General features: G+C 56.9%; 3 protein-coding genes across 3 annotated transcripts; all 3 read left to right on the top strand.

The window, feature by feature from the left end:
• Positions 1 to 3,592: 3,592 nt before the first annotated feature.
• On the top strand, positions 3,593 to 5,408 carry grisea (the record flags this gene model as incomplete). The annotated part of the gene is made up of 2 exons (XM_032029590.1): positions 3,593 to 3,624; positions 3,794 to 5,408. The coding sequence occupies 2 exons, from the start codon at positions 3,593 to 3,595 to the stop codon at positions 5,406 to 5,408; spliced, it is 1,647 nt and encodes a 548-aa protein (XP_031890706.1).
• Positions 5,409 to 6,496: 1,088 nt separating this feature from the next.
• Positions 6,497 to 7,594, top strand: CGGC5_v014707 (Uncharacterized protein; the record flags this gene model as incomplete). The annotated part of the gene is made up of 1 exon (XM_032029589.1): positions 6,497 to 7,594. One exon carries the CDS (start codon positions 6,497 to 6,499, stop codon positions 7,592 to 7,594), a length of 1,098 nt encoding a protein of 365 aa, XP_031890709.1.
• A 559-nt stretch (positions 7,595 to 8,153) lies between these two features.
• EFM7-0 (Protein N-terminal and lysine N-methyltransferase EFM7) lies at positions 8,154 to 8,933 on the top strand (the record flags this gene model as incomplete). The annotated part of the gene is made up of 1 exon (XM_032029588.1): positions 8,154 to 8,933. The coding sequence occupies one exon, from the start codon at positions 8,154 to 8,156 to the stop codon at positions 8,931 to 8,933; it is 780 nt and encodes a 259-aa protein (XP_031890708.1).
• Between the last annotated feature and the right edge of the window lie 1,687 nt (positions 8,934 to 10,620).

Raw genomic sequence — 10,620 nt, 5'->3', positions numbered from 1 at the left:
CTGTTGCGCGTGTGGCGGAAGCAGGGCGTGTCTCCGAAGGTAGGCCCCAGGGGGCAAAGGCCAGGGGCGGCGTTGGCGGCTTCACAATCTTGCTCACCTAATGAAGAACCCAAGAGTATTGAAAGAGTAGCCCGGTGTCTAGCATTGCAAACGCGGGTGTCTTGACTGGACCATGGTGGGCGCGGACAGGGTGCATGTGGAGGGGGGGTTGTGACTATCTCGTACAAGTACATGTTGCCGACATTGGGCCGCCAAGTTCTTTTCTTCAGGTAGGCCAGGCGTCGGCGGCATGGCATTGCAGACTTGAGGGAATGGGCGAGTTTACTGAACAAGGAGGGTTTGGTGGTATTAGTAAAGAGTCTGGGTCTGTCGGCCAAAGTTTGTTGGTGTGGTTCTTTGGCGTTGCTGCACTGGTGATGGCTACCCATCCTTGCAGCAAGAGGCTCATCTCATATGCTGCAAGCCTCCAACAGAGATGTCGCAGACAACAGACTTGCGGCGAAATACGGGCAGTACCGAAGGCAAAAGAACGGGCGCATTTAAAGAAAATACCCAGGCAGGGAGGGAGAGAGAGTTAAGGAAGAGCGGCGCGGCGCGGTGCAAGTGTCTTCCTAATTTACATCACAAGTGCCCACCTTTTTTCCCCGTCTGTGAATATCTCACCAGCGCTATTCCTGCACAGCCATGGATACGCATTCTTCGTCCAAGTAAAACCCTTTTGTGAGGGGTGGTGGGAAAAGGAGCAGGGAAAGCGGGAAAAGCAAGAAGGAAGGAAAAAAGACCAGTGTCTGCTCGTTCGACAACCGTCTCGTTGAATTTTTGGTGTACCGGATCCGGCCAATCAAAACTTGCTCACTTCCCTTGCCTCTCGAGCCTCTGACGGTGGAGTATCGACAGCTCGCATCCCACCCTCCTCCACGTCTAGTCCACGTCCATCTTTTTCTGCGTGTCTCTCTTCTTTTTTCGTTTGGTCTTTGGGTCCCCTGTGGTCTTCTCTCCTCTTTTCCCGGCCCTTTGTCCACGCTTGAGTTGCCCGATGTAGAGGGCTCGGCCGTGGGAGCTGCGGCTTGGGAATGCGTGTACTAATAAGCCACAGAAAGAAGTGCTATATCCGTGTGGCGGGGAGTCTTGTCATACGTAGGGCGACAATTGCTGTGATTTTGTTAATACGGGAAAAGCATTGACAGACGGGTTCGGATCCTGCAAGGATGAAGACGGCTCGACAGGAATCACTAGACGAGTGAGAGGCCGGCTCTGATCGTGACTTTGCTGAGCCAGGCTGACCATGGCCTGCGAACCCTTCAGCTTTTTTCCTTGGAAACAAATGCGGGAATCGACAGCCTCTTTATGTTGCACCACGGCTCGGAGCTAGACCCTTGGATGGGTTACCCTTCATGATGGGGACCAGTTGGGAAGGGGGAAGGATGGGGGTGGTTCAGTGTGCCGGCGGAGATGGAGCTTTCGGGACATGTCAAAGATGCGAGAGGGACGCGAAGAAGAGATATGGCCGGAGGTACTTTTGAAGTATCGACTGCAGGATGCTGTTATTAGTCCTCGTGTATCTTTGTCGGCGTATCCCTGGCAGAGTGAAGTTGGATTCGTCTCGGGGCGGGAGATGGTTGTCTTAGAACGTCTAGGCACTTACTCTTCCAACTACCCATCAGACTGGGCTGGAGAGATGAGGTGATGGAGATTGGGATCCAAAAGGGATCTAGACTTGGTCGTCGCCTCGTGGCGGCAGCACCACCATCAACCTACGAGACGACCATGACGAGGCATGGCATGGCAGCGGCAGGGCCGCGGCAGAGTCCATGCGCCGAGCACGCAGCCCATACTTATCGACCCGATTGATTACCCCTCCCTCCCCTCTCCTCCCGCGGGAGACGTCGGGTACGGTAGCGGCAGGGACCTTTCAGATACCTTATGTATATAAAGTGTGAGGCCACTTCGGTAGGTGGTGGAAGAGGGAGGATGGTCGCATTGAAGGACGTCCAGGGACCCTGAGATGGGACGGCATTAGATGGGATTGGGACGGATGGATCGTATTGATGTAGCTGTCAGCGTTGGTCAGAGAGTTGCCCGTCTGGGCAGGGCAAGGTGAGGCGAGGCGAGGTGAGGTGAGGCCGAGCGAGCAATCTCATGTTGGGCTGATGAGTCCTTGAGGCGCTTGCGTGAGGAGCGGACGAGCGAGATTGATAGATGGGTTTACATAGTATGTAGGTATGTGCCATGCCATGTAGGTGGGTGGGTGAGGTCGGGTGGTGGTGCAGGGCATGGTGCATGGTGCAGGTGGTAGGTGGTGCGGTGGCTGGAGTGCGGTGCGGTGCCTGTGAAGACGCTAAGAACCCCCCCGCACGTGGGGCTGTTTCGATGCGCTACCAGGATCCTTGGCGGCTTCCCATCGCCGCTTCGCTCTTGTCCCGCCGACAAGCTGGGCGGGCACCTGGGCAGCCAACAACAACAGCAACAGCAGCCAGCCCGCCCGTGCGAGCGCCGCCTAGGTAGGTATCTAAGGTAGATACCTGCTCTAGAGGGCTCTGCCTTAGCCGCTGGTAGTGTTGTTGTGAGGTGGTTTTTTTTGGTGTTGGCTGGTGTTGGTCATGTCTCTGTTCTGTCCACTCTCTACCTACTTCTCTCCCTGGCTCTCCTTACTGTATCTGTCAACCTTGCCTTAGTAACATACCTACCTCAAGGATCGAGAAACCATCAGTCTCCTGTCGTCATGTTGCAAACACAAAGAGATACCAAGCAAAAGCCCCAATGTTGGCCCAGGGTGCCAGAAGTGTGGACTGGGCTTGCAGGCCGATCCCCGACGTCCGTCCACCTAAACGGTCCACCAGCCCGTTTCTGTTGCCTCCCCTAGAGCCTGGAGGGGCTACTCTCTCTCTTTTAGCGACCGCCCCGGCCTTAACAACTGCTGCCATCCCTCCACAAACATTTCTGCCGCCGTGCCCGTGCCGCCGCCGCTGCGTCTGAGTCGTACCTTTGGCCTTACTCGCTTTCCCGTCCCGGACGCTGGTGCTGTTGCTGGTGCTCGTGCTTCCAAGTCCTTGTCAAGTGCACTTTGGCCTGCCTGGGCTGCCATTCTTTACCTTCGCCGACCCAGACTGCGGTTCACTCAACTCACCTCTTCCACATTCCTCAGCCGCCGTTCCATTTTCTCGCCAATCTCCAATCTCCGGTCTCTCGTCCCGCCCTGTATCGTCGCCGGATTGACTGCACTGAACAACACCTCGCCCACCTTCGCCGTCCTGAACACTCACTCTCAACCACACCGGCTCATCGATCGTCGCCCTCAGCCCTCCGCCAAACTGCAAATGCCATACGTACAATCACCTCTGACTACATCCGTTGCCTGCTAGACGGACACTGTACCCTTCGAACTGGCGCCCGCCTCCATGTTTCACCTCGCGGCTCACTCCAAGGGTCCAAGGTCTGCAGGAGTCAGAGCCAAAGCGAGAATCGTCGCTGCTCGATTTCTTTCGTGAGCTTCATCGTCCTCGTCTTCACTCCCACGAGCCGATACTCGCCAAAATTTCTCCCTCCGTTACCTGCCTCGCCAGACACCGAGATCACCAAACCACCGCCCGCCATGCCGCTCATCAACGGCCAGAAGATGGCCTGGTAAGTCGCCGTCCATCCCTCCTGTCGCGCCCCTCGTCGCATTTCCCCCCTCACTTCCGCGCTCACTGCCTTGTTGAACACTGCGCTTTGTCTGCTTGTTACTCAAACCCCGCATCGCCCGACTTTGAGGCCCTGAAGACGCTGACCTGTGATCGCGCTCGTCGCTCAGTGAGCCATGCATTCGTGGTCATCGTTCCACAAAATGCACCCACGCGAATGAGCGTTTGATGGTGCCTGTACGAAAGCCCGGTCGCCCGCTCAGCACATGTCCTCACCCGCCCGCCCGCGGTTGCGGCTGCGGCAGCGTCACCGCCGCCATCCCCAGGAAGCAAAAATGCGGCTGCGGTTCGAGTACCGCCGGCACGCCCACCGAGTCGTCCGCCACATCCAGCGTCGTCAAGGCCGAGTCGCCCGCCAGCGATGCCCCGCCAATGTCCCCGACAAAGGCCCCCGCCGCTTCCTTCCGAGTCCAGAAACCCGCCGCCAAGGCCGCCAGTCGCAAACAGTCCTTCGACCCGGCCAACCTGGAGAGAATGGACGCTGCTCATGTCAACATCCTGCCGCCATACGACATGGCCCAGGCGAACGCCTTGCCCCACGCGAACGGAATGGCGGGCATGCAGGCGCCAAGGCCCGGGATGGAGTACGGGGCCATGTCCATGATGGGCGCCGTCAACGGAGGCTTCCACCAGCCCATCATGTACCCTATGTTCCCGCAAATGCCCGGCATGTTTCCACCGGGGGCGATGATGGCACAGAATGGGGCAGTATCAACAGCGAGCACACCGAAAGCGGCGCCACCACCAGCGCCCCCAAAGGCATCAAATGGAGGCTCTTGTTGCGGAGGAGGAGCTGCGAAGGCTCCCGTTGCGCCTCCGGCGCCTACACCGACAACCGCCAGCACAGGGGGCTCATGTTGCGGAGGAGCGAGCAAAAGTGAAGGCACCACAACGCAATCGTCCAGCGTCACATCGAGCCCAAAGACTCAGCCGAAACCGAAGACGGGCGGCTGCTGCTCCAGCAAATCAGCGCCGCCAATCAACACGAATGTGGCTACGAACGGCCATTTGAACGGTCATATGTCACCAAACGGGATGGCCATGTCCCCTTTCCAGACACCAATAGCCATGCCACAAGGCATGTATCAGTCTTACTTCCAGCCTACCATCTTCACCTACCCGCCGCAGTACGGATCCTACATGTCGCCTCTGCAACCTGCTCAATGGAGGCAGACAATGGAGGCTCTGCAGTACGGACAGCCTTCGCCACAACCGGCAGGATTCAACATGCCCGCACCCCTTGGCTTTGTGCCTGAAGGCACGAATCTTTCCATGGATGAATCGACATCGCACATGTGTAGCTGCGGCGACGGATGCCAGTGTGTTGGATGTGCAGCTCACCCTTACAACGATGCGACTCAGGATTACGTGCGGTCTGCGTGGAACAGCATGATGGAGGATGGATATGCAGCGACGAATGGCGGCACGAACGGTACCCACGGCGCCACCGGGCACTCGGAAGCGACAACCAACGGAGCTGGAGTCCGTGGAGTCGAAAAACACACAAACGGCGAAAGCGGCGGCTCGCCCCCTGCACCGCAGACGCCATCCGATGCCGCATCAGGCTTGAGCGAAGAACAGGCGCTGTCGGCCAGCGACTTCTTTTTCGTCACGTATCCCTTTGACGGGGATGGCTGCGCCGGCGAGACTTCGTCGTGTCCCTGCGGCGACGACTGTCAGTGTCTCGGTTGCACGATACACAACAATCCTTTGCCCGAGTCATGAAGACGAGGAGGGGAAGCCCGTTGAGAGTTGTCGTAGGATGAGTTTTAAAGTTCGTGGTGTATGTTTACGATGGCATGGCTGGGATGATGGGAAACGGGAATGGTCTGGAAGGCCGGCATGTTTCTGCCGTGATAAGGTCTTTGCATCGTTCGGTGTTCATTTTTGCAATGTCGATACCCGCCATTGGCTGTCGAAGATTCTGTTGTATAGAGTTTTCATCGAGGTTCTACAGATCTCGGGATCAGGCTACGTCCTGACGAATATACGTCGCTGTCTGTCACGCCCATTTCTTGTTTCCAAATTTCTCGCTTCTTGCCCTTGGCAGTCATGCCTGAGCTGCTGAACATTGAAACATTTCATTTTGACAGGGACGTGGCTGACAGACCCGGCGATATGGAACGACCGGGGTGAAGGGCGTTCTCGGGGACCGTCGTCGATATTTCATGAGGGGAAGCCGGCACCTTCTGGCCGCCGGGGGAGGTGGTAAGTTCCGGGGCCGAATTTGGGGTACCCACGGCTCCGGGTGCCCAGCCACCCAGCGCAGAGCCCCAGCCTTTTTCTCTGCCCGCTATGGTGGGCGTTTTCTTCCTTTCTGCAACGACAAACGCCGAACGACCAAAAAAGCAAAGAGGAACGCACAGCATCGGCTCATCCGAATTGCCCCAATTAACCTTCCATTGCCTGCAGCATCAACAAGATTAAACGGTTACATTCGTCAATCCTTTCGCCATATTCTTCAGACGGCGAACGAACTCTCGGCTGATCGGCTGGCTTTCGCACTCTTTTTCGCGGGATTGCGGGTTCCAAACGCACTGAAACTGTAGTCAAACAAAACGACGGCGACCCCACTGACGCGGTGACGATTCGCGCGTGTAAGGAGATCCCTGTCAGCCACCGTCCGTTCCTCACAAGGAAGTTGGGACCAAGGGGCGTGTTTTGACGTGTTGGTTGTGAGGGAAAGCTTGATTGTCCCAAGTCTGGACATCTGTTCGCCAACCCCCTTGACCTTCCATCGGCTTGCCTTGCCTCTTCTTATCACCGTCTCATCTGCACCGAACACACCAAAGAAAGTTTTGCGGAGCACCGTCATGCCGGGGGATCGGAATCGGAATCGGTCGCGGTCGAGATCGCCGGAGCGGAGACGCGGGGATGTCAGGCGCCGGTCGCCGGTCGACGAGGAGCATCGGGCGAAGAGGCCGAGGAGGTCCGACGAAGAGGAGAGGGATGAGGGGCGGCGGCACCACCATCATCGGCACAGGAGCCACCGGCATCACCACCGAGACAGCCCGCGGGAGAGCAGCGCGCGCAGCAGCAAAGACGTTTCTGCGGCGGCGGCGCTGCCGTACGACGCGCGCGCGCTTTCGAAGAACGATCTGGACGTCTTCAGGCCGCTGCTGGCGTATTACCTGGACCTGCAGAAGCAGAAGGACATGCGCGACATGGACGAGCGGGAGGTCCGGGGCCGGTGGAAGAGTTTCATGGGGAAGTGGAACCGCGGGGAGTTGAGCTCCGGGTGGTATGATCCGGAGATGTTCATGGCTGCCAAGGAGAGGGCTCCGGAGGATGCGCCGCTGGGGAGGACTGAGGAGGACGTGGACAGGGATGGAGAGGAGGAGGAGGAGCGCGATGGCGTTCATGATGATGACGACGACGACGACGACCTGGGGCCGATGTTGCCGCCTACCGCTCGCGAGGGCGGACAGCGCTCCGGGCCGGGGATTCCGAGTCTCGCGGACCTGTCGCTGCGCCGGGAGAATCTTGCCGAGGACGCGCAGCGCGAGCGGGAGGCGCAAGTGGAGGATCTGCGGGCGCAGAGGAAGGACGATCGCAAGCAGCAGCGGGAGCGGCTGGACGAGCTGGTGCCGCGCGCAGACGCGGGGACGAGGGAGCGGAAGCTGGAGAAGCGGGCGCTGGTGAACGACAAGATGAAGGGGTTCGCGGACAAGGGCGGGGACGGGCAGGTTGAGGTCGGGGAGCAGGAGCTCATGGGGGGCGGGGACTCGGTGGCGGAGTACCGGGCGATGAAGGCGCGGGAGGAGCGGAAGAAGACGGAGAGGGAGATCCGGCGGGAGGAGGTTGCGAGAGCGAGGGCGGCGGAGAGGGAGGAGAGAGTGAGGGAGTATCGGGAGAGGGAGGAGGGGGTTATGAAGGGGTTGAAGGAGCTGGCGAAGCAGAGATTTGGTTGAGGCGGAGAATCGTTACTGGTTTATTGGCATCATGGGGCGCGAGTTTTAATAGCATTAAGGAGGCGTGGTTCTGCACATTTGGCATGGAGCCGATGCATTCAAATTCGTAGTACAACTAATCTGACCATTATTTCAAGACATTTCAGGCTTGATGCCACTCTCAGGGAGTCGATCTTCGTCTGGAGTTGGTTGAGTGCGAGATAAGCGCTCGCACAGTAGAACCATCTATCTTATGTGAACCAGAGGGGTGATGGAGGGGCAGCGCGCACTGTACCCACAACCACCTCATCGCAAAAAAAAGTCTGGAAAATCCCGACTCGTCTTCTCACAACCACAACCACGCACACTTAGGTGAGAGTCCCTGCTCAAATCTCAGTCATATCACTTCTAACAATTCACTAGGTTCCTTGAAGTCGCTCAGACAAACTAATAGGCCTGCCTGAGCAGCCGAGGTCTCAAATCACGTCACAGTCCTTCATCGCGGGGTCCACGAAATTTCTGCCCCTCCCCCGCCATCAACGACCCCTCCATCCAACTTCTCACCATTTTCACCAACAAAATGAGCCCAGTCAGCGACGTCGCCGACGGCGACACGGGCGACCTCTTCCAGGACCCAGAGGACTACTACCCGCCCACGCCGCCGCCGACCACGCAGTCCCACACGCTCGCCTCGGGCCGCGTGCTGACGCTGCACCTGGTCGGCTACTCCCCGACGGAGGCGCACCACCTGTGGAACGGCAGCCGCGTGGTCTCGGACTACTTCGAGGCGGAGCCGGCGCGGGTGCGGGGGCGCACGATGCTCGAGCTCGGCGCGGGCGCGGGCTTGCCCTCGCTGACGGCGGGGATCCTGGGCGCGAGGAGGGTTGTGGTGACGGACTTCCCGGACGTGGAGATTGTGCAGACGATGCAGAAGAACGTGGACGAGGCGGGGGATCTGGAGTGCGTGGTGGTCCCGGCGGGGTATGTTTGGGGCGCGGACGTGGTGCCGTTGCTGGAGAAGCTGGGGGGAGGGGAGGGGGCGAGGTTTGATGTGTTGGTGCTGGCGGATCTGCTGTTCAGGCATTCGGAGCATGGGAAGCTTGTGGACACGATTGAGATGGCGCTGGCGAGGAGGAGGGAAGCGGTGGCGTATGTGTTTTTCACGAGTTACCGGCCGTGGTTGAGGCACAAGGATTTGGCGTTCTTTGATGTGTGCCGGGAGAGGGGGTTTGTGGTCGAGCAGGTTGTGGATAAGAGGATGGAGAAGCCGCTTTTTGAGAATGACCCGGGTGATTTGGAGGTGCAGAAGACGGTGGGCGGGTATGAGGTGAGGTGGCCTGAGGAGAAGCTGGAGGCGTAAGGGGGTGGGTATGTGGTGATGGGTGTTCTTGGATGGGAAAAGTCTACGATTTGCGGATTGGGGTCGATAGAATTAGGAAGATCACGATCAGAGATGGCTCGAGGGAATGGAGCAAATAGACTACGAGCTTTTTACAAAGGTCTCTGAGGTGTCCTTATGCCCGGTTGACGCAACGCTCGCGAGGATGGTAACTTAAAGTATTCGGACTTAGGGGAGTATAGTGACTGGAGTAAGTGCCCTTCCATGTGCCCATCCACTCGCTCATTGTGGAGAATGCTTAGCAGATAAGGCGTACGCGACGACCCTTCCGTGGACGTTATTGAAGTCGTATTCATTCACCCGCATGCGTTTTCGAATCTGATCTATCTCCAAATATGGCACCTGGTTGGAGAGGCGATTACCAGCCTGGCCGGTGGATATCCTGCCACTGAATGGCTTGCCAGTGATCATCAATCCCATTGCAGTACTTCAGTCGCTCAGGCTGTTTCTCTTCCGTATTGCAGTCAAATAACCAAGCTGAGGAGACACTGGACGGTTGAGCAATGTGGGAAGAGCAATCGGCGGTTATATACCACACGGCAAGGATGCGGAAACTGCACCTTCTGTCGCATGCACTCGAAAATGTAACCCAATACCCAAGGTATCTTATAGATGGATTTTGTGGTGATAGCATGAACGCACACGTCGGCGTCGCTATTTATACATAGCTCTTTCATAGATGTGTATAAGTCGTGAGCGTAGACGATCTACGTCTGCAACGAGCTCCCGGGAAAGGCTTGAGCAATCAAGTAATGGAGCTAACTGACCAGCCGTGAGTTTGAAGTTCTCGATTCCGTAGGATGGAGTGCTACTACTTCAATACTGCAGGTATCAGTGGTTATCAGTTGAAACGGGAGGCTTTGAAAGTGTGCACACCAAAGGCTCGCAATGAATAAGGCATGGTGACTTGCGCCAGCCTTATATTTTCACTTATGTACCATTTAAGTCCTGAAAACGACGACGAAATCGCAAAGGGTGTAGGGAATGCCTCCTGATTGCATGAGCGTAGGATCCCCCGAAGATGGTTTTGACCACACTATGAGTGCTGTGTGAAGATCATGGTCCCTTTATACCCCTGACTGATGTCCGAAAGGTAAGTCTTGAGGGTGTGAAGGGGTAACCATCGGGATACCCAGATAGAGCTGCGGGAAAAAGACATAAAGAGACACCTGTTGGAGTAGCAGTGACCCACAGATGTAAGACGCTGGCGTGGTTGGAAGCACTAGAGTGAGGAGATATCCCTCGCTCTCGCTTTTCGACTCAATCGCGTGGTCCTCGGAACGTATTCGTGGACAGGTAATCTATTGCTCATTCAGGGAATATATATACGTTGAGTAAAGCTCTTAGGGAGCTCCTTGGGCTCTACCTGCGTGGGCTGTGGCAATATCATACTGAACAAGCCTAATAATCAAGTGATAGGAATCAGTTTGATATATATCTCTGTAAAGTTAACGCTATAACACACCCTCTTGCACCAATCAGGCCGGCCATCATGTTGTAGGCCTTGTGAAACTTCCGCATTGTTGAGATGCGCATGCCTGGGCTCTTGATTTTTAGTCGGAGCGCAGTGAGTTGACAACGGTTGAGCTGCGATTCGTCTTTGCGTATTTGATGGTTTATACACGTGGCAGAACCGAACAACGGAGAT

This window comes from Colletotrichum fructicola, assembly GCF_000319635.2.
Source record: "Colletotrichum fructicola Nara gc5 chromosome Unknown KSG_Nara_v1_contig09, whole genome shotgun sequence".
NCBI lineage: Eukaryota > Fungi > Ascomycota > Sordariomycetes > Glomerellales > Glomerellaceae > Colletotrichum > Colletotrichum fructicola.
This window is presented reverse-complemented; position numbering and strand designations above follow the sequence as displayed.